The 23,963-nt window shown below is 48.3% G+C and overlaps 1 protein-coding gene across 1 annotated transcript in view; it reads right to left on the reverse strand.

Moving 5' to 3' along the window:
- LOC144108806 (uncharacterized) overlaps positions 1-23,963 on the reverse strand; it is a 46,676-nt gene that overhangs the window by 11,063 nt on the left and 11,650 nt on the right. The window contains exons 3-8 of the mRNA XM_077641987.1: positions 22,364-22,527; positions 19,118-20,804; positions 10,024-11,295; positions 6,757-7,133; positions 4,586-5,825; positions 1,728-2,117 (exon numbers count right to left, since the gene is read on the reverse strand). Of these exons, the coding sequence (XP_077498113.1) occupies positions 1,728-2,117; positions 4,586-5,825; positions 6,757-7,133; positions 10,024-11,295; positions 19,118-20,804; positions 22,364-22,527 (5,130 nt within the window). The remainder of the gene's footprint in view (positions 1-1,727; positions 2,118-4,585; positions 5,826-6,756; positions 7,134-10,023; positions 11,296-19,117; positions 20,805-22,363; positions 22,528-23,963) is intronic.

A 23,963-nucleotide genomic window follows, 5' to 3' on the forward strand; every position in this document is an offset into this window, starting at 1 on the left:
CCAGCAACAGCGATTTGAAAAGTTTGAATACCAGCTACAAGGTATACCTAACTGGCCTAGCCAGTCAAGTGGCATGCATCGCCTGCCCAATCGGCCCTCCATATTCTGTGCTGCTACCACCACTGGCAAGACTCACAGGCCACTGTTGTTTGGAAGCTATGCTCCCACATGCTACGGAGACAATATAAAGGCCTGGATGACGCACAACTTGTTCACCAAGTTATTTGTCGAGTTCGACCATGACATGGCAAGAAAGAACAGCAAAGCTGAGCTCATGCTCAACAACTACACAATGCATCACGAGCTGCCTTCCCCAACTGTGGTGACCATACTCTTCTTGCCACCAAACAGTAGATGCAAGATCCATGGAGCCACTGGGCATGGGCACCACTCACATGCTCAAGGTGGCCTAATAGCTGTGTGCACCATCCAGCGCATGCTGACAGCAACTGACCGATCAGGTGCTGACACCCCTGTTCGGATCTCTCTGCTTAGCCGCTGTGTAAATGATTATCAAGGCCACTGAATGGAACAGACTGCACAGTGCACCATGAATTGCTTTAAGGAGAGGCTTATGGGCCCAGGAATGATAGACAACATGGTCGGACACCACGAAGCATGTGGATTAGCGGCAACATATTGTTGATGCACAGCTGGCCAGACCCGATGTCTCCTGGGATGACTACGTTGCTGCAGATGATGACACTGACACCGCAGAGCCATGAACTAACATAGCCGTTGCATTTGAACTATGAGCTCTTCCTGAATGCCAGGAATATAGTAGTGAAGATGATAGGGAGGCTGAACTAGCACCAGTTACTGTGGGCACTTCAATCGGGATTAGTCCACAGCGGTTCACGGCCAGTGAAGGTCTTGACAAGAAGCACATGGCTGTGATGGAGCACTTGGAAAAAGCCGTGACAGGATCCGCAGGTGTGCATGGCTGAGAGAAGCCCCCTTGCTACAACTCCAGATACAACAAATGCAGTCTGTGCAACAGTGAGAATCGTTATAGAGAGGGCTCCGACGGAACTCTTTTTTATTGAATTTTCTTCTTGGTCCCAAAATAATTTTTGTACTAATGCAGAAAACCGACCCAACTATCAGGTAAACTGGGGCTGTATTGGAGAGTTGCATGCAGCGCACAGCATGCACGAAGTAGAAACTAGATGTTGGTGCTGATGAACTGCCCAAGGTCACTTTGTACAGCTGGTTGTCATTGAGCTGCGCCCTAGGTCGGAGTGTCACCGCTTTCTGCGTGATGGCATGTAAAGCATTAAGTTCAATATTGGATGAACTTGGATATTCTCAAGTTGGCACAAAAACCTACTTTCTGCCTCGTATATAAGTGGCACCACACTGCTTTATTGGTCGAACATGGGCATTCTCGAGTTGGCGAAAAAAATTTACATTAGAAATTATGGAGCCACAGAAATTCTATGAAGTATCCAGGATTTCAAATCAACTGATGCCGAATGATAGAGCTTTTACTGTACTATAGTAGGTTCGCTAGGCTTTGCCACTTGCTGTATAAAGGTATTTTTACCTGCAGAAAACATGAAAACACAACTGATACCAGCGATTTTTTCTATTTCAAACTGCTTCATGCAAAGTCATCCTGATGATGTTCTTGTAGACTCAGCATTTGGTAAACATCAGAAAGCAGCGATAATCTCTCCAAGGACGGCAAGTGAGAGTGACCTTTGTGTTAAGAAGGGCAAGCTCACTTGTGGCTGGGGACCGCCTTGAGCCCCGCTCGGCGGGGAGGGAAGCCACGATGGCCATTGGTGACTGGTTTGCCAACGCCTGTGGCTGCTGCTGGCCGCCTTGCATTTGCTGCTGGCCCAGCCTAGACCGCACTGCCTTGGACTCTCCCGCCGCCACCGCTGCCGTCAGCCGCCTTGGCCGGCCTGGGCCACCATCCTCACGACGAGTCGTCGGAGCGGGGGAGTCTGCTGCCGTCACGACAAGCCCTTCGTTCTCCTTGCCTTGCCGTGGCGGCGGTGGCAGCCGAGGTTGCCGCACCCGCGATTTGTGCGCGAGTTCACTCAGAGACATCTCCTCCTCGCTCGAGTGGTCCGACTCTCCGGCCTCGGCCACGACAGCGGGAGAGGGCACTGCGAGGCACATTGAACAGCGAGAGTTCACACAGTGATCTGTGGCAAAACTGCACCCCTCTTGGATGGTTAAATGGGCTGCTTCTTTTGCTAAGTGCCTTTGCTTTCTTGTGTGATATACTGATATTGCACAAGCATTTCGTAAGCGCTCGAAAAAACATTCTATCGACCCAATGGTGAATTAAGAGCTGCCCGCGGCTTCAATGGCCATCAAGTCAGCAGTCTATCAAGTGAATGGCACACCATGGAACCCTACCAAGGTTTCAGGGGCCGTTGTGGTGGTAGCGTCCACTCTATGGCAGTGTGCACGCATGGATATATGCACTGGGAAAAAAATTAGAGCACCAAAATCTCTGAGAAATTACTGAACTTGGAAATACACCCAAAAAAATCCCCCCCCCCTTTTACAAGCAGAATTAATTGCGATTTCAGTTTTAAAAAACCCACAAAGCTGCTCGCTGAAAAATGTGCAAGTGCTGCTAAAGCATGTCGAAAGAATAGTAGATGTTACGGCGATTAAGGCTGCTTTTAAGAAGCAAACATTTTTCAGGTTAAACTTGTGGCCACACTGTTCACATACATACAATACCAGTGGGGACGGCAGCACCACAGGTGCATCCTCTCAATGGCGGGAGAGTTTGTCGCACAGCAGTGATACAACTTCTTCACATTCGCTACAAATTAAGAATCTCAAGGCCCTCGACTCTATTACAAAACTGAGCCTGCTCGTGTGACACGGTTATTACTCTGGTTTGCATGGAAGCGGCAAATGAAACTGCCTTTTGTACCGATGGCATGAGTGATTTCCAAGGAAAACAGGCAGTGCAAATTTTTTATTGCTTTTCCAAGTTTCCAAGGAATATTTCCTACACAGAGAATGCTTCCCAGAAAGGTCTCTTGACAAACAAAATATATTACTCCAACTGTAATATTGCTTCTCTTTGGACACAAACACACTCCCTTTTTCTCCTACACCTGGGGAGGTGCCAACCACTGAAGCTAGGCATTTTGATCAAATGCCACAAACTCTCCCAACGTACACATAATGTCTGTAGAGTGTTCTACTGCAGGCACTGATATAGCTTTCCACATGACTGGCTATAAAATGCACCAATTCTGAGTGACAGATGCACAGCAACTAAATTTACCCGCAGGAGAAAGGCAGCATCATTTACACGAGTCACGACAGCATTAGGGAGTGCTACACAATCAATGCCTGACGGGTCTGCTATCACTGCGACCAGACCCAAGAACAGCCCTCTATAAATGCTAATGTTTGACGTGCTCTAACTGTTACAACGTCCAACCAAATGGTTGCATTCTGCCTTGCTAGCAGCACCTGCGTTCTCATTCACTGATTTCTTACAATGTTTCCATGTCATTCTTTTATTCCTGTTCATTGCAAAGCATGTGGCAAGTACTTCTAAGTAATATGAGACACTATGAAGTACGGCAGCAATCATTCGCAAAAGAACAAGTGCAGTGCAGCTAACACACCGCAAAACATGCTAATGCTACAGACTTCCTCACTCTACCAAAGCCATACGACCAGTGCAAGTATCACCTACCGTGTCTGCTTCCCCTTCTTGATTGAACACAAATTAAGCCTTAAGTGGGATCCCAATTAGGCCAGTATGCACGCAAGCAAAGCCAGATTAAAATAAACCAGATCTGATTTAGGCGCTGCAGCGCAGCTTATTTTTGGCACTGAGTAGTAAAAAAAAAAAAAAAAGATACTGCTCTTAGCTTCCGACATCCTTTATAGCAAGCAGCGCTACACAACCGGAAGTTATGACTATCGCCTTATTCTTCTGGACCGCTTTGTGCTCACAAAGCACTGGCTTATATCAGCATTAGGCACAACGGGTTTACGGATCTCTTCAAACTCAGAATTGAAGCTAAAGAAGATGCCAGACAAGGGCAACGGTAAATTAACACTCCTACCGCTACTGTCTTAAACATCTAAAAAAGGCAATCTGGCCATGTAGGCAATGGTTTTCGCAAAAATTGCCATTTTGCACTTCTCATGCCATTCGAGAGTACAAAAACTGCCAATATCAGCATGAAGCGCACGTCTTCTTTTTTAACTGGTATGACAACATATGACACGGCCCTTGTGGAGTTTTTTAAAAACGAGTGGATATTGCAGCTACCTGTTAAACATAAAGCACATTTACAGCCCACTGCTCTCACTGTTTGAAATTACCACCCAGGTTTCACACAAAGCAATTTTTCTGCCAGATCCAAATTACCGTCTTAAACAAGCATCCAACGTCACAGTGAACACCTCCAAAGCTAACACTCTGCTACTGCCGCATGTGCAGCAGAAACGGACGTCAGCTACTATCCCAGCCATGCTAGATATGATAATCAACTAGCAAACGATTCATGTACAGTAATTAATCACACCATGAATTGGCCTCTACTGATGGAGCAGGCAGAGTGAATGGAATAGCGGGCTAGGCTACCTTGTGCTGCCCGCCGCCTTTGATTCCGGAGCAGCCCATCAGGGTCCCCCAGTTCGTCTCCTGGTGCACACACAGAGGCCTCAGGACATGTCCGAAGCAATTCTAAGTCAACATCGTGCTCTGCCACTGCTGCCTCTTCCTCTTCCGAATCCTTGTGGTTTGCGAGCAGGAGCGACACCGGCGCTGCTGGCGATGCCTGGCCACTGGCCGACTCACTGTCGTCATCGTCATCAGGCGGGTCTATCGCCATGTCCAGCAAAGTAGACAGTGAATCCGGAAGCTGGGGTGATCCCACATGGTTGGCTATCACTGTGGGGCTCAACACCGCCAGCTCATCCTCGCCGCTTTCCGCAACGTCCACACAGGTCGCCGGCAACGCGAGGCGCTCTTCCGCGGAACAGGCGTCATCTGCACCACACTCCCCACCATTGTCGTCCGTTGCAGAAACCACTACCCCCACGGAAGAAGACGACGACGCCCCGTGCGTGTCTGCCTCAGTCACAACCACAGATGGCGCAGCTGCCATTGCACACATCGCTTCCCTCGAGTCGTCAGGTGTGACGGGTGGCGTTCCCACCGGCATTTCACAGGCACCACTCACAATTGGCTGCTGCTGCTCGGGCAAGCCGAGCACAGGCACCCTCGCTGACGACAGCATGTCGGTTGACGATGCCGTACTTGACGGCACCACTGAACTGGGAGCTTCAGTGCTGGGCACTGGCGAACGAACCTTTAATGATGTCGTCGCACCAGCAACCATCACTGACTTCATGACCATGTTCACAAGAGCGGCAGAAGGCGAAGGTGAGACAGAAGGTGACAGTGCTCTCTTGGCACTACTCCCGCTGGTGGGACCGCTGAGGCTGGCAGCCTTGACAGACGCCATCTTGGAGACAACTAATCGAATCGGCGGTGACACAGACCCACTGGCTGCCGACGACCTTGGCCCGCTGCTGCTCTGGCCGGATGGCGAGATCAACTCAGCAAGGGACGACTTGAGGGCGAGGCCAGAGGCACCCGGTGGAAGGGTCAGGACTTTGATGGGGACCGTCTTGGCCGACCCCCTGGGAGGGCCACCTGGGAGAGCCAGCACCGGATGTGTCGTGGTGTGGCAGCTGGAGGCGGACGTCGAAGGGGCGCCTGCTGTCAGGTTTCCCTTGAAGATGAACGTGAGCCGCTGCTGTGGGTCGCTGCCTGCTGTGCTCCACTTGGAAGGCGAGATCATTCGGCCCCCAGGGACCTGCAAGAACCAGGCTCGAGGAAGTTGCCAACTACTCACCTTAAGGCAGCGTGGGTGCGTCCTCCTCAAGGTACACTTAACAGAGTTATGTGTGCAGCAGTTTAAGATAACTCATGTTTGTATAATTAATGAATTTATGCTATGCTCACTCATCACAGCATTTCCAGGATTGCAGCAGTGAATAACCAAACTCCTGGAATTCTACGCTCCAATGCAACATCCTTCAAGATGAAATAGAAGTGTTTGCACATGCAAAAAGCAAAAAACAGGACAGCCTCAAACAATGCCCCCCACAGGGATGGCAAAAAAGGTTCAGATAGCTCAATCACAAATCTATGAGCATGGACAATGTACAGTAATAAGAAGACTGCAGAATACAGATGCAATTCATAGTGCAGCCAGGGCAGTCAAGGTTCTCACACTTCCTCTGCCACTGTCAAAAGGAGATAACACCTTTCCTCGCCTGTAGACAGGTAGTTTCAATAGAATGCAGATGCCACATGCCGGACAAAATCATGGGAACCCATCGAGCATTCAATGACAGAGAACTCTATCTCCTTGTCACAACCAATAAACGAGGTTCTTTGCAGTGAACTGCCTCGTGGCAGGAATGCTGGAGTTTCAACTTGTCTATGCTTTCAGAAAGTGCTGCTAAGCATGTGGCATGGTTCACCGCTTTCTCACAGGTTCATATTGAAAAAAAAAAAAATCGTGAAATATCTGAAAGCACAAGAACAAGAAGTGTAACCGTTTGAGAAAGTTGTTCAGTATGCTTCAATGAAAACTGGTGCACCAAAAAATGACAGGGAAATGAAGCTGACACTCCGCAAGACGCTTGGCACACCGTGTGTGTCACGTCCAAGTAACTGTTGTTTCCCACTGTGCCGGTTTTCGCCGAAACAAAGGCAGTGTTGAGCAGCACGCCACTCACCTGCTGTGTGCTCGAAGGCACATCGGCCGCGCCACCGGCAGGCTGAGAAGTGGACGGCTGCATTCTTGGCGTTGCCGCTGCCACATCAGCCGCTGGTTGCGTGGAGTCCCACATTGTGGGGGAAGAAGGCATGGCGCAGGAAGAAGAGGACGAGGAGCTTGCAACAGGAGCCGAAAACGAGCAAGGTGCCGCTGTCTCGGGCCGAGAGGGCGTCGTCGTCGGCTGACTAGAGGCCACCGTGGAGGGTTCCGGGGTGGTGGACGACGTAGGTGGGGGAGAATGAGAAGGCATGGCGGCGGGTGGCGGTGCCGACGATGGCCGGTCGGGCGGAATGTTGCTGCTGGGGTGGTCTTCACTCGGCGGCGAGATGGAGCTCCCTGGTAGAAAACGAGAAGGCAAAGCCCATTCTACATGTGTGACATGTACGCCACTATGCTTACGCCACTATGCACTCCATTCCAGACCCTCTCAGACTGCAGCTGAAGCAGGAAAAAGAAGGCAGGTACCTCAGGCGGCTGCCAGGCTTAAGTTTTGTTTTGACTGTTTTTTTCCTTTCACCTGAGCACGTGTGCACGAGGCAAGCTGCAAGTCTTATCAAAGCATTTTTTAAGCCCCACAAGACTGGAGCGTGCTTGAGCAGCACCCGTCACCTTCTGATTACCGTAAAAAAAAAAACTCAACAAGTGGTGTGCTACATGTTCCTTACAAACTAAACTGACAAAAATGCAAGGCCACTTCAAGGAAAAGTTAGGGCTCTTTCCCTCCAGCTCCTTACACGACTACTGTGACAATTCTCTTTGGATACAGGCCATTCTCAACAGCTAGTTCTAAAGCATCAACCGATGCAAGCCACAACCAACTGGTCAGCCACCTGCTACACCAACAAGGCACGCCAAAGCCTGCCAAACCCTGCCAAACCCATGATTGAGTCACTTCTAAGAGCTGTACTACACAAGCGTAGTAATGGGTGGTTAGTTTTTCTTATTATTATTGTTTCATCAGCACTGTGATTGTGTCCTTTATGCCATTTTCAGTTGGACCGTTTCTTTATCAATAAAGGGCTGACAGGTCATCGCAACTTTCACAGCCCAAACACAAGTGGGTTAAGCCTGAACATTTAATGGCTCTAGTAAATCTGCAAAGACAACTAACCACAAACTAACCTAACCAATAATCACAAACTAGAGAGAGTCCACTCTGTACATGTCAGTAGTGGCACCTATTGACTACCAGAGCAAACATGCTCCCAATGGTGCTTTTAAAAGATGGTAGCACCGTGGTAGTCTGAACCAGGTCCCTAAGCACCCATGACACACATGGCAGCAGAATAGTTCTGCATTCTTAAGTGTTGTCAGTAACTGGTGGGCCATACCAGTAGACCTAGCCTTGAGGCTGGCAAAGAAAAATGACCTTTCCATGCATTTATACCCCTAGTGAACTACACAAAGGTCTAGGCATGCACTGCAGTGTAGCGGGACTTGGTAACATGACCCACCAGTGTCCTGCTGTGCAGATAATGTGTTCGAACATAAAATAACTGGAACATCAAGTACCCCTGGCAACCCATCACACTCTTTTCTGCAGAACTGGAAATAGTAATTGTGGTAAGAGTAAGGTTAGTAGCATATCGTCAACTCTTTACTCATAAGAGACAACACCATGAAAGAGCTCAAACTAGACTTTTCTTTTACAGTTTTTCCAGACATGTGACACAAAAAAATAAAATGCAAAGCATAAGATGCATGAAAACCAGAAAAAAAAAATGCACATTCATGTCATAAAGTTGTGATGAATTCAGCTGCTGCAGTGTGAAATAACTTCACACTAAACTAGTGAGAAAAAGAGAGAAAACATCTAGCACCCATCCGCAAACCAAATATGGTTTACAGTGCTTTGGCCATTTTTTCAACACTGAATTTGAAAGTGGTTGTTGCATCAGATGCAACTTACACAATTTTAAAGTAGCCGTCCATTCTTAAAACATTTGTTACCAATTCCTTGCCTCTCTTTCCAATTTCAAAACTGGCTGAACGAACATGCCAGAAGCTCTGTGCACAAAGCAAGACCTGTAAAAATGGTACTTTTGAGACAAGGAAACTTCACCTTCAAACTGCGGCCACAAGATATGCATCTCACCACATTAGCCAACACTGCCGACAGGTGTCATACATTAGAGGTTGGAGTTCTCGGTTTAAATAAATACATAAAAAATAACCTACGCCGAATCCATTTTTTGCAATTCGGTTTTAGGCGAAAAAGGTCAGTATCCTTCAGATGTGTACTACAGCCTGAGGGCTGTTGTGTACTAGTTGCAACTGGTCACGAGCGAGAATTAAAGCGCAGAAGCCAGCAGTACAGTGAAACGGCAGAATTGTTGGATTATCTAGTGCAGTTGTACATTCTGAGCAGTGTTTTGTAAGCAGCTGATACACTTGCATTTATCATAACCAGATGGAGCTATTGGTGATTTTCGCAACCTAAACGGGGCGCCCAAATTGATCCCATATGGCAACATTACGGACGACTACTCCTGGGGTATAGAATCGTGCTTGTTTTAAAATTTTGTCAGTGGTTGGCTACCTTGTGCAAGCCAAGCAGTCTCTTTTCTCGAGGGCATAAAACAAATTTGCTCTCTCATTTGAAAGCGACCTGCATGAAAGCGTGCTGAGCAATAGGCAGTTGATGGAGGTTTCGGCAAGAATTAAAAATTCATAGCATAGACGATGAAGACTCTTGTATAACGAGCAAATGACAAAACCAGAAGGTCTGACCCAGTGATTGTCACTTTGTAATACTGCTTTACAGAAAACAAGTTACAGAAGCTTGCCAGTCACTTGCTCCAGTGTTAAATTTAAGCTGCGCCATTTAACCCTTTCCATGCGCAGAAATTTTTTTAACCATCCACTACAGCGAATATTAATATAGATTTAAAATTGTATGTACAGGTTGAAAGTGAAAACAATAAGGTTGTATTTTGTCATGCATTGGTCATCTCATAGCAGTTAATCATGCCTCATGCTCTCAGTTTGCTTGTAAGCAGTGGATGACCGCTATGACACAGTTCTTTCCGCCTGATTCTGTTCTAGTTTAGCCATCAGCTCGCCTGACTCTTTCCAGGAACAACCAAAGGCATGGGTAATTTAAGTGCAAAAATAATCTGAGTGAAACCTTAATACCACCCCTCGCCATCGTCCCCAAAAGGAAAGCACACCCCTTTTGATCTCAGCCCTGGGCAACACCATTAATGCAACAAAACAGTCCTCTCACCCCTCTCAGAGAGAGCCGAGCTCGCTTCTTCGTCATCACCGCTCCTGTCACCATCTGTGTCACTGGGGCCTAAGCGATCCCGTGGTAGCAGTTCATGGTGCGAGTCTGGTGACACACCATTCCCATTCTCTTCCGCCCTCCCTGTCGTTGTCACACTGTTCTCGTTGCCGACCACTGCAAACTCTGCGATGCCGTTGGTGGCAGAAGAATCGCATGCACTGCGAGACACAGGCAGTCCTGAAAACCCGTCCGACCTGGACACAATTGCACTTGCCGCTGAGAGCGTCTGTGATGTCACACTTGCAGACCTCGATGCCGCAACAACCGACACTTGCGTTGTCGAGGACGGCCCGTTTGAGACGACGTCATCAGAGTCTAGGCTCGATTCGGCGTCTATCGTTGAGTCGCACTCGTTCTGCGGTGGTGACGACACAATGCCATTGGTCTTCACCGCCACACTAGCCGTTGCCTCCACCCGTGCCTGTGTCGCCGCTGCGGTGGCAGCAAAGCCCGTACCGAACCTTAGCCGGTTCATGCGCACAATGCCTGGCTTGAGGACGGAATTGGTTGTGGTGCAGTGGAAGTGGTGGAGTGGTGAGTGGTGTGCGGCGGCGTACTCCTGGCGAAGCACCACATCGCCACGAAACGACGCTCCACTGCCGCCGCCGGTGGGTATCAGCAGGGGCATTCGGTGGTTGCCACCCACCAAGCCCCCGATCTTGAGCGCCGCAGGCACATCCATCTCAGACACCTCGAAGACGGGGCCACCAAAAGCATTCTTCTTGGCAGTGACCGTGTCCAGTGAGATGATCCGTGCCACGGGTGGGGATAACCGCCGCTCTGCCGCCTCACGGAGGTCGCTGACCCCATCGTCACCCTTTGTTGAGCCAATGTGGTTGGTGCCTCCTCCACCTCCCTCAAGGCAGCCAGAGAGGCCAGGATTTTTCTTCTCTATTGCACTGGTCGTCTTTGCCAGGGAAGGGGAGGCACGACACGGGCTGGGTGACCGCTGCTCTTCCTCATCCGTGTGCAGCACACCGTTGGTCTCTGGTGTTGGCACATTGCCAGGCCGCACGGTTCGGTGTGGCGTCGTGTGGCACTCAAGGGCTCCCAAGGCACTGTTCGCAGCAGGCTCACCATTGCCAACCTGGAGTGGTGCTGCTGCGGTTGTTGTCGCTGTCGTCGTTGCAGAAGTGGCAGCGCCAGAGTCATGGTCCGCGGACCGCAGGGCATGAGGTAGATTTTGACGGTCTCGCAGCGGGCTGGAGCCATCTGTGAAAGTGGGAATGCAACATGCTTTAGGATATCTGGTACCAAAAGCTTTTAGAAATTCGCCCTACACAAGACGCTACAGAGATCATCCTGCATGTTTGTCAGCAACAAGGATGAACTTATGAGTGCATCAGTAAGGCAACGGAGAAAAAAAAAAGCCTGAAGGACACAAGGAAAGTGGAAAGGCAGAGGCCCACAGACACAGCATTGACAGAAAATTTCAACAAATAGTTGTAGCGTATCTGTGTGGAGAAAGTAAAAATAAACCATGGGACCATGAGGCTACCTGGTTTCACGTGCATGCCAGTAAGAGCCATTTCTATCGCAAGAATTCGATGATCCTTATCAAGCAGCAGCAGTGGGTCATGCAAGAGTTTTGTGGTGCTAGACTTTTATTTTTGTTGTCCTCCCACAAATATAAACATGTAGCAAGACAATATTTATTAAGATGTCAGTCATCACCATGTCTATGTGGCTTAGTCTATTTCTTGTGCAACGTTTTTCATTTTTTTGCCAGCACTTCGATAAGACGCTGAGTAATTAAAAAAAGCTGATGACATATTTGCTTTTATTTTTGTCTTGATTAGTAATTACTGGCACAGATGGAACTGATAAAAACTAAAACTGCAATGCTTACAGTATAAACACCATTCCACAAAAGAAAAATGGAGATAAAACATAAATGTGCAGCCACACAGCAACTTTCACTTAAACTTACAATCCTTAACTTTTCTTAACCAAAAGAAGCCCGACCTGTCCACATGCTAATGGTATGTAAAATACTGAATATTCATCAATCAAATCTCTACAATGCATGCAATGGTGCCCATAGAAGTTTGCGGAATGAAAAAAAAAATGATTTCCTTGCTGTCCGAAGGTATGGTTCAATTGTGCAGGTTGCACAGGAAACTGCAGATCCTACGCTTCAGCTCTTAACTGCATGCCAAGAACGCAAAGAAATTAAGGTTTTTGAGGCTTCCACGCTTCGAAAAAAGGATCTGGGTGTAGCTGTACACACAGTAAAGCATTAAAAGCGTGCGATGGTAGCCATCGCAAGCAAGAACTCCATCTAGCAACTAAAGCAGTAGAGCAGTGGCCATGGGACAAGTCAGGAAGTTCTGCCATTTGCTGCACGGATCCGTGAACACACAAAACGAAAGCCTCTAACATTGTGTGCTGTTCGACTATGTAAAATGCTGAAGCAAAAAACTTAAACCCTGCTCTTAGACTGTGTGCCCAAACATGGGGGCAATATTTTTCAACGTGCTTAAAGATGCCACCCTCGTGCTACGTGTCACTCATCACTCTTAGAATGCACTGCCTGTGCCATATGAAGACGGCCGTAGCAAGCCTAAGGGTGAATCCTACTGAAAAGTAGCAACAAGTGCTGCTAATTACAGCAGGCATTAGCCAATTCAATTTCAGTTATTCTTTCGTTTGCTTTGATTCAATCCTGTCCAAAGGTCCCACCCAGCTAACATGCATTTCCGCAGGCCATGGCTTATGTCACAATTCTAAGAACGGCTCCCTTCAAATGATTTCGCATGAAGTGATCTGCAGGCCTGCACTGCTCCTCGACTTACTGCACTTGTGGCGGCAGCGGCAGTCTCCGGCATGACAATAGCGGGGCAGAAGGAGAGCCGTGGCCAAACTCTTATCTTTCATACACTCATTCCTTTCACGCAGAGAGAAAGGGAAGTTTAAGACAGATGCACGAGCAATGCAAGAGAAGCCCCTGCTGCAATTTTGGATGGAAGATTGCGTCGACAAATCCCAGAGACCAGGCCCACACAAGCATGAAGACAGATGTACATGGAATAGTTGCCTACAAAGAGACCTCAGTAGCCTGTCAAAAAAAAAGTGGCCCAAACACAAACGTGAGCGCTGGTAGTGGAAGAAGCTGCGCTGCAATGGATTTGTAAGACTATAGTGACGACCCACCATTACGGGGGAAGATGGATATTTAAAAAAAAGTTTTTATAAATGTAGTCGCAGTTAAGAAACCTTCAGGAAACGCGCATTTTTGAGTACTGATTCTAAATATGCCACTTTATTTTATGCAAAACAATTTCTTGAGGACTTCTGTAATGTTATGAAAGCTTTTGTGAAGAGTTTTTAACAAGTTTTGCTCCAGGCAACTTGCTAAAATATATGCCACTGGTTTCTCTTGACATCAAAGAATACAATAAAGGTAAAATTGTCATCCTGCCTATCATAGGAGTAGAGTTGTAGGGTTCTGAAGTTGCCACTTCAGTAATGGAAACACTTCAGCAGCGGGAAGAAAAATCTATATTTCCGTTTCTGAAGTGGCAGCTTCGATACCTGTAACTCAATACGGAGGATGATAATTTTACCCTCACTGCCTTTCCTGATGTCAAGAGAAACCCAAGGCTTGCATTTTAGCAAGTTTCCTGCGGCAAAATGTCTTAAAAGCTCTTCACAAAAAAATTTGTATACTATACTCAGTTTCAAAAATCATGTGCAACGCTGTCAAAGCTAGTGTTCTTGTTTACGCTGCCTACATCCATGACCAAAAAGTAGTGCGTTATTTGTGGTGAGCGAAACATGGTAAATACTTTGCCTGTAGGCTTACCATGCGACACATTTGTCATGATCATGATTAAATGCACTGTTATTGCTGATAACACGCTGTCACCTTCTCGTGTCACAGACCGCTCGGGCACAGAACAAGTGCGGAGTAACACGCCTCCCTTTATTTTCCCGTCCAGACTACTTCCGTACCTTTCACAGCGTTGCACTTGATGTATGAAATGGAGTATAAGTAGATGCTCAAGGAAATGTTTTAGATAAAATTAAATTACATTTAGAATCGGCACATAAAAATATACATTTCTTAAAGATTTAATAACTATGACTGCATTAATAAAAAATTGGCGATGGTTTAGCTCTCGTTAAACCAGGAGTGACGCGATAGCTACAGCTGGCTGAGTGGAACTTGGTCACGTGACCAACAACGTGACGAACCACGTGATTAGCCACGGCGCCACGCCGCCGGCAGCTGCTCCGATCCACGTGACGAACCATGTGACAGTGTGGCAGCGCCGCCACGCTGAAGACTCGAAATGCTATTGTAATGTAGCTATCGCTACAAAAACTAGCTGGCAGTTTAGCACTGCTAATCATAGAATATTGTGCAAAAGTATGATTTTTAAAAGGTGGACACCAGTGCCACGTACCTCAAAGCACAAATGAGGTGTCCACTGAATCAGGGAGCCCCCCCCCCCCCCCCCCCCCCCCCTCCCCACCCCCTCTATGCGCCTTTCCCTTCTTCAATATCACCGAAGTCTACAACACTGTCAACGTCGATGAACTCAATGAATGTTGACAGCCTATTGCTCCAGTGGCACGTCTCTGCCACAACATTGTCAATGCCAACGCATGCAGCGCACATTTCTCTGTCACTACCCCCACATGGCTCAAAGCGCGATTGAGGTGTCCACTGACCCAGAGGGACCTCATATGCGCCTTTCCTTTCCCGACTCTCAGAGGCTTCATGCAAACAGGCGGACTTTGCAGGGCAGGAGGCTAATGGTGCTTTCGGACTAAAAAAATGGCAGCCGATTAGCGTAGTTCAGACAAATGCAAATATATGCGCTAATATTGTGTGTGAGCGAAAAAAGGGGTGGCTCAATCGCCACCTAGGTCACCATATATATGTGTGTGTGTGTGCACCTAAGCACGTTGCCCACAACCCAGTAGGTAGATTTCCACCTGCCAGTAGCAGACTTCAAAGACAATGGCTAAATGCGGGGAATGGCCACTACAAGTGCTAGCGCACAAAAGATGTTCTTCAAGACCAACTCCCCCCTTAAGTGGGTCACTCAATGTGAAGAAGTGCAGGTATCATCTATCTAGCAAATTAGGTTGAAGGATGATGTGGATGAGGTTACACCAATATTCAGATGGTTGACCAAACAGATCTAAGAGCAGAGACAGCTAGCCCAGCTGACAGCAAGCAGCAAGGCATACAATGCCGACTGTCAAATATGTGCATGCTGGGATGAAAACCACTCATCCCATATCTTCTTGGGAGACATAAAGCCCTAACAACATTCTTAATTCTAACAGGGTCAGCTGCTTTTTAATGTGCTTCTTGATGAATGCCATACGTGCCAGTGAGGGGGGGGGAAATCAAGTAAAGGAACGACTAACTATGCTGCTTACCCCCAATATGACAAGCATAAAAATATTTTACTTCCTTGTCCTCAAAACGGCTTCCAAGCTGCAGCACTTCAAAGGAGTGATGTCATTTCTGATGGCAGAGCTCTTGTGTAAATGGACAACTGAACCTGAACAGCCATTCAGCAACGAAGAATCGATGGCACCAGCGAAACCACAGAACTCCCAACTGAAGACTGATTTTCAATTCATTCTTTGCAATACCTCTTTTTGGAACTTCCAACATATAGGGGGCCGCAGGTCTGCAGGCCTTTTACAATCAATGACAGTGCACACAGTGATTGGTAGAATTTATCAGCAGAAATGACAGTGGAGAGGATACAGTCCAACCCAGCTACAACAAAATTTTCGCCACAACTAAGTATTCCCGATTCCGTGTCAGCAAACCATACAAGGCAATGCAATTATTTCATCCCACCACAAACAATTTTCAAAGCGAAGTTCTGCTGCTGCGAGGTTTTTGCGAGTAAGGCACCAATTTTTTAATTTTTTTTCATGCGTCTATATATAGCTCTGTATCTCGTTCGGTTTCACTGAAAACGGTCGCCAAAGTCAGCTCACACTTTTAACGATGCCACTGATATTCACTACAGGATCGGAACTGATGCTCACACCTCTGAACATAAGGATGTGATCTGGTGCACGATTGCCTGTGACGGTTTTGCTGATGGCTCGGACTCTCGCACGTGCGATTCAATGCTGCCAGTGCAAGGCAGCTTTCTGTTGGCCCCCCTTTTCCCTTGTCTCGCTGACGAAGGCAGAAACCAGATGCACTTTCATTTCAATGTTAAATTACTGTATAAGAGGTTACAGGTGAGAATGCCAGACTTTCATGACAAGAGATGGCTTGCTACAAAGCACTTTCACTGCAGTTTCAGAGCAAAGCACATTAAGCCTAGCGACTCCGAGCAAGTGGCAAGTAACCAAGAGGCAAGTGCTTTCGTGCCACAAGCAAGCATCACGAGTTTTTTTTATTTTCTTTTTGGAGCAAATGCCGACACAGGCACTGCTCACTTAAAGGAGTATGGTCATCAAATTTTGGCTGTATGCTTCTTCTTTGCAGTAATGTGAAAGACATGAACGATATTATCGCTACATAATTTATAACTGAATTTTTTCTCATGTTATTTCAGTTTCAACGGCCAAACAATGGCTGTGAAGTAGGTCGTGTGAGGCACGAAAGAAATGGGTAATGGGGATTAACATTAAAGCGACTCAGGCTATGAGGAACACCGTAGTGGAGGGCTCCAGATAATTTCAACCACCTAGGGGTTCCTTAACTAACATGCAATGACGTACACTGACACCGCACAGTACACGAGCCTCTAGCATTTCAGCTCCATCGAAATCCAACAGCCGCGGCCCCGATCAAACCCACGTCTTTCGCGTCGGCAGCCGAGCACCATAACCATTGAGCCGCCACAGCTTCACCATTTTATGTCACTGCAACGCTAAAGCCAGCCGACCAGAACGACAACAAATGAAGAAACTGCAATTATATCACTATTTTCACGCCTCACTTGAACTGCACTAAACTTTGATGTCACAAAGCTGCTGAAACTGGAACGGAAACAGCATGGGCAGAAAATGCGTTGTATATTATTTCCCTACAAAGAAAACAAGCAACCCAAATTTGGTGTCTATACTCCTTTAAATGGCAAAATGGTAAAGTTATCGCGGTCTCAATAAAACAACAAACAGCCATTAAGTTCATACCGCATATCCCAAAACGTCTTCAAAGAATCGGAGCAATCGAGTTTCTGCCCTGTCGTCCAAAGCATCATTTCAGGGAGCACGTGACCCCTATTTAATGCACATTGACGCGAGTGCACACACGCATCTCGACAATGCCAATACGCCTCAAGGCAGCACGGTCTTGGAGTAAAATTTTGCATGTTGATAATTTAAGCGCTTTTATAATGCGTAAGGAAAAAAAATAATTCTGACGGCCAGGTGTAGCAGGTGCTTTATTATGCGAATGTGGCCATTTTTCGAGATTTCAAGAGTACACGAAAATCGTGCAAATTAAAAATGGCAAAAGACCAAAGTTGACTGATTTTTGGAAAGAAAGGTTGTTTATGAGCAATACAATCTGTCAACTTTCTGGTCTGGTTTCATGATTAATGTTCTGGTCTGGTTTCGTAACAACCAAGTTTCATCAACGAAATTTTTCACGGGTTCCCTGAATTTCATTGTAGCGGGGTTCAAATGTACTACCGATACCTCGTCTGTCTCAAACACAGTGCTAAAGTGGTTGTTTTGCACAAGGCCAACAGCCAGCTTGGTGTCATTTTTGCAAAAAGTGGCATGGAACTTTACGGTGACACTAGCTACGAAGTGCACTTAAGTGAGATAACTTACTTCAGCGGGATAGCTCGTACCCTTGTCAAGCGTGCAAGTTATGTGCACTAAGGGAGTGCGCTTCAGACCCTTGAAAGACACTTTAGGTAATGTGGCACTTAACGGGCAAGCAGTGTCACTCACAGTAACAAAAATGGCGACAGACAACAAGTGAGAGTTTTGAAGTAGTAGATGAAACGAATAGATGTTTTTATATTAAGGTACTGAGAGGCAAGACCAGCCAAGGAGACGACTTAGCCCATCCAGAATTCTGACAACAAATAACATGGCAGCATAAAGAGAAGCTGCATCTGATCTCATTTCTTTATTGCGTTGTTTCGCATGTCATAACAAAAAATTTTAAAAAACAGCTTTACAACAAGTCAATTAAACTTGTGAGTGCTTTACTTATACATTACATTTTTGTGCGTTTGGAATCGCTGCTGGCAAGGCTGCACACACAGCCAGTGAAGTCTGTTCTGTGAACGCACTCTGACCACACTAACCAGAGTACATCTTCTGCAAGTGACACTCCACTTAGAGCAAGTGACACTCCCTGTATGAGCACTTAACTTGTGTGTTTGACCGGGGTATTACATGATGCACCACAATATCTACATGTGCAGGCTCAATTACCAGCGCACCGAGAGGAGAAATAGAAATTTTCGTAAATAACAATGCTTCTATTTTTTTAAACGTACTATGAATTTTACTCTTTAGCTAAAAAGCATTAAAAAGTTTGCAATAAACACGGCAGACGTCAAATATTTCTATAATACTGCCTGTCCAAGTACCGGATGTGCTTCATGTGTACTGACTAGTAGAAAATGGTCTCTTATAGGCAAAAAAAAAAGTTCCTAAGAGCACTTCAGTAAGAAAAAAAAATAAGTACACTGTTCAGAAACTTGCATTTGCTTTACCTTCTGTCACTGACATCAATGCCACGTGCCAGTATCTTTTGATTTGTGCGCTGTGGCTGCCAAAGTAATGCTTGCTTGGTGCAAGGTTTGGCACTCTTTTTCTCTTCAAAATGCCGACTATGTACAGAAAACACAGCACTTATGTCACTATAACTGTCATCATTGTCAGTTTTGAAAGACACCTTTTCTTGCTGAATTTCACCGCAATGCCCGAAGTGGTACCTGCCGAGGCAATAGCGGCACTACACCTCCACCTGCACTGGCACTACACTGAGTGACAGTGACAGTACACTGTGTTACAGTGGCACTACACCTGCCACTCTGAGAGCAGGCATTGAGGCAGGCTTGCGGCAGGCACTCACCGCTGACGGAAGAGTCGGCCTCTGGCCCCAGTGAGGTGGTGTTGGCAGACCAGGCAGGTTTTGTACTCTGTGCACATGAGGAGGCAGACGAGGGCGACGAAGAGGAGGGCGAAGAGGACGAAGATGAGGAAGAGGGCGAGGGCAGGGTTCGTCGGGTGCCCAGTGGGTGCTGCAGCTGTAGCGGTGTCAAAACCACCGTCGGCGACATGGACACAGGCACCCGGACGATGCCACCGCCCGACAACAGGCTCAGTTCCCGCATCCGCTCGGCCGCCTTGTCTCCTCCGCGGGCCCTGGCGCTGCGGCAGCCCCTGCGAGCATCGCTGCCTTCTGCATTGCTAGACCGCGGGGAACGTGGGGAGCGCTTCTTGGGGGCATCTGGCTTCCGCGGGCTCACCACTACTGCCACGTTTGGGCCCCGCAAGGATATGTGTAATGGCGGAACACGAGGGGGTTCGCCCTGAGGTGAAGGCGGCGGTGATGCTTCCACGTCCGGCTTGATGCTCCTCTTTGAATCGAGCTTCAACCGCAGCTTGAGCTCACCCTCAGTGGGCGGCAAGGAGACGCGAGGCACCTCATCGCGAGGAGGCGGCTCAGGGTCGTTGGAGGATTGCGACGATGATGACTTGCCGATGCCTGAATCCGTGTCGGAGGACGGGTTGCCAGGATCCTTACCGCTGCCGCCGTCCGACAGGCTGCGCTCAGAGTGGCCCCCGTTCTCCGACGACTCAGATGTCTCGAGATCTCGAACAACTGGTTCGTCATCCTCTTCGTCGGAAGGCATGGGCTCCAAGTGGCCGGTAAAAGGGTTGATGAGGTGCGTGGTGGCGCGGCTTTCGGCCGCAGTGGCTGGTGGGGGTGAGGGAGGGGCCACGGAGACCGTAGACGTCGGCTGAGGCGTGCGGGGTGGCGACAGAGGAATGTGGTGGGAGGACAGGGGAAAGCCACGGCCGCCAAGGACACTGGCAGCATCGCAGCTCGGGCTTGTTGGGGGTGGGGGCGATGGAGAGTTGGGAGGGGACGCTCCTTCTTTACCCCTGTTCCCCTTGGGCGGCCTTCTCTTCCGCTTCGTTGACTGGCCAGTGTCCAGGGGCGGCGGCATCATCAGCTTCTGCGGTCCGGAGCCAGTCTCGCTCTGGAGGAGGTTCACCAGCAGCGGACTAGAGAGTGCCACGTTGCCGCGGGAGGTGCTGCCGCCCAGGCGCTGAGCAGCCCCGAGTGCGGCAGCCAGTGGAGGAGACGGTGAGAATGGAAACCTGCTGCCGCTTGTGGTCGTAGCAGCTGCCGCAGCACTGTTCTGCTTCATCGAGTGAGTCATGCTCGCAAAGGGGAATGGAGGCCGGGTCTTAGTGCTGGGGCGCACAAGCCGCGATGAGCCGCTCGAGAGGAAGGGCAGCGGCTCCCGGGGTGGCGGGGCGACTACGTTGGGAGAACGAAAGGCACTGCCGCCACCGGTTGAAGTGGCCGCTGCGAAGGCGGGGCTCCTCGGGATGGAGTTGGGCTCTGCGGGCACGGTGGAGGTGCTGCCCGCACGGCTGGGCGCAGTGCTGGCGTGAGCCGCAGAGGCCGGCACCCCAGACACGTGCGGAGAGGCCGGAGACTCCTGCTCGCCCTCTTCAGCTGCCTTCTGGATGATGATCTCCTTCGGCGGTTCTCCATAGCGGCCAGCGAGGGTGAGGCTGATGATCTGCACCCAAAAAGAAACGAGCGTGTCAGAACTTATCCCGTGTAGCACCCCACCAAGCTATGCGTGGCCATGCTGGCCTTTAAATGGCAACATCGGGAGCTCTTCTGTGTTCACATTTATTATAAAACGCAACTGTGGGTTTTCCTTTCTGCTGCAATAATTTACATAACCATGCAGCTTTTTAGTTGCATTTAAATTAATTTAAAGTTGCAAATATTGTAACCTTAGTTTGAATGTTCTCTTTGGACAACCCTTCATTTGCTGTGCTGCAAATGTCTGTTAGCTGATACCTGCTTCATGCACTTTAGATGGTACCGAAGGGAAACCCCGCATGTGCTATGTTGGAAACATTGCTTTTCGGCCGACACCTGCATTATTCTTACAGAACAAAAACGTCAAGACTGCTTCTGGTCACTTTGAACAGAATGGTTAACTGCTTGCTGTCGTTAGTTTAGCCAGTCGATGTGTGCACCTCTACAGAACATAGAGTTGGTTTCACTTTGCTCTTCCTTGCAGTCTTCCAACTGTTCCACTCAACGTTTAAAGAAACTGTAAACAGCAACTAAAATAGGGAGGCCCCAGAAATTGTGCACCTATGTGCTCTAAAAGAGGGAGGCCTCAGAAATTGTACACTTAACATTTCAGAAAGTGCAGAGAGTCTCGCAGTTGCAGTTACAACTTGAGCTCCAGTTTCTAACACGAGCCATAGGTATCCCCTACGATAGACATGACTGCTATTGCTGCATCATGCTTGAGTGCAAGTTTCTGTGGAGGCCATGATGCAGTATTACCACTACCTCGTGTCAGAGGCCATGTCACTCCTGCCAGCATTCTACCAGTTTTTTTTTGCTTTTTTTTGCACGAAACATATTAGCATATTCACCCTTTATTCGCTCTCATAAATGTGAAGAGAGTGCCACTCTATACAAAGAAACAGAGCACCCTTTCAGCCAGACAGTTCTTTGCTAAGGAGCTGACAGAGTGCTCTGCAATAGCCACTCAGTGCTGTAAACTGCAGCAAGACCAGTTTACTGATGATGACCAGGATCTTGTTCGTCAGATGGTGGTGGTGGTGGTGGTGGTGGTGGTGGTGGTGGTGGTGGTGGTGGTGGTGGTGGTGGTGGTGGTGGTGGTGGTGGTGGTGCTGCTGCTGCTGCTGCCCTGCCCCTCCTATTTATATTTAGCTAAAGCGGTGTGCCTCGGGATGGTTTAAATCATTTTGACAGGTTTGTCAGTTAACAGTGACAAGCTAATTGCACACCTGCCATTCAGTTCCTAACCTGCTCGCTCGAGGGTGACTTTGATAATGACTATAATTAACTTCAGTTGTTCAGCAGCACCTATTATGGCCCTTGCTTTTTATCCAAACACTGCACCTGCATTGTTGCGCCACTCCTGAACGAGTACTTGCACCAGTGTGCAGTGCTAGAAGAAACAAATGTGGCAGATGATGAATCTGCCAGCAAAACAAGGGAATTAGGACAGCTCCGTCGAAAAAAAAAAAACGTTCAGAGATGTCAGGTACCAAAGACCGCTCGGGGCCCAACACACAAACCCACCTGGTCTCCCTCGACCTGGACCGAGAGAATGCCGAGATCGCGGAGCGCCCGGTCACCACGCTGGGCCAGCTGCCGTAGCCGCAGCGCCGCATCACGGGGGAGTGTGAACGTCACCCGCACGCTGTTCCACGGCTCCACCTTCTTCACCCACAACGGCTGCTCCTCTGCATCCAACACCAGAGGTTCACTGTCAGCAACACTGCCACTGACAGGTGGCAAAGCAAACAGCAACCTCGGCGCAAGAGATCTCGGGACACTGTTGTGAAAGCACACTGACCACGGCAGACCCTTTCAGATTTCAGCCAACCCCATGCTTTTGACAATACCCCCCCCCCCCCCCCCCCCCCCCTAAACAGAAGAGGAACTGCCAAGAACCGCAGCTGATCCAAACTGCAGGGGTTGAAGATGCTGACAGCACAAGCCAAGGAAGGTGACCAACTCGTTCTTGGCAACCTTGTTACCTAAAGCGTCAACGAAAAGTTCCATTCAACATTCGTTACTCAGTCGGTAAGCAAGGTTCCAAGAAGGGTAATAAAGACAGTACTGAAACTGGAATCAGTGTGACACCAGAGATAGTTCCAAGTGTTCCAAGAGCTGGCTACCTGGATGACGTCAAAAAGATTGTACTGACACAGATACCAAAGTGGTACCCAAGATGCCTCAACTGTCAAGAACTTGGCATCCTAATCTCATAAACAGATGGTTCCAACACATTATTTCAGTCATATTCCACTTTGGGATTTCTACAAAGCCAGGCATGGCAACATCCTTCATGATTAATGATATGACCATTTCATTCCATTATAGCCCCCGTGGTGGCTCAGCGGCTTTCACATTTGGCTGCTGGTCACAAGGTCACGAGATCAAAGACTGGCCATGGTGACCACATTTCAACGAAGGCAAAGTGCGAAAATGCCCACACACTGGGCGATGTCAGCGCACGTTGAAGGGCCTTAGAAAGGGGCTCTCAGTAAAGTTGCGGTATGTCTGGGATGTTAAAGGATGCAGCTTCACAAATAGCAAGAAATTTTTTTAATGCGTCTTGTGGAAGATGAGTTATATGCAGTCAAGATTTGAACTTCTGAATCTTCGTGCCTTTCCCTCTCCTCTCGTAAATTTTCGCATGCCAGAACATAGATGCTCCTCAGCCGGCCCAATCCACCCGGCTCCTCCCCTACCTCCACCGGCTGCCGACGCGCATGGAGTGGCCACAGCCATGGTAGCCGCGTGATGTCTGGCAGAATTTGGCGCCGTGAACCAATGATAACCCCTGGCTGCTGACGCTACTAGCACGGCATGATGTCGTATGACAGGTTTTGCTCAAAGCCCGGCACTGCGCGTCGCCGCGAGGTGCGAAAGCAGGAATTTTTAAAAATCTATAGAAAATTTCCCGTTAACTTTTGAGGTCTCGCATGCCGCATGAATGCTTGGTGGCCTGTACTCTACTAGTGCAAGCATTTTAAATCCAAGCTCAAACACCCTCTTGCGGGGCCCTTAAAAAAACCCCGGGTGGTCTAAATATCGTGCAGAGCCCTCCACTACTATGTCCCATGTAGTCTTGTCTGTTACTTGTTACATAAGCCTGCTTTCAAGGTATGCC

The sequence above is a fragment of the Amblyomma americanum genome, chromosome 10 (assembly GCF_052857255.1).
Source record: "Amblyomma americanum isolate KBUSLIRL-KWMA chromosome 10, ASM5285725v1, whole genome shotgun sequence".
NCBI lineage: Eukaryota > Metazoa > Arthropoda > Arachnida > Ixodida > Ixodidae > Amblyomma > Amblyomma americanum.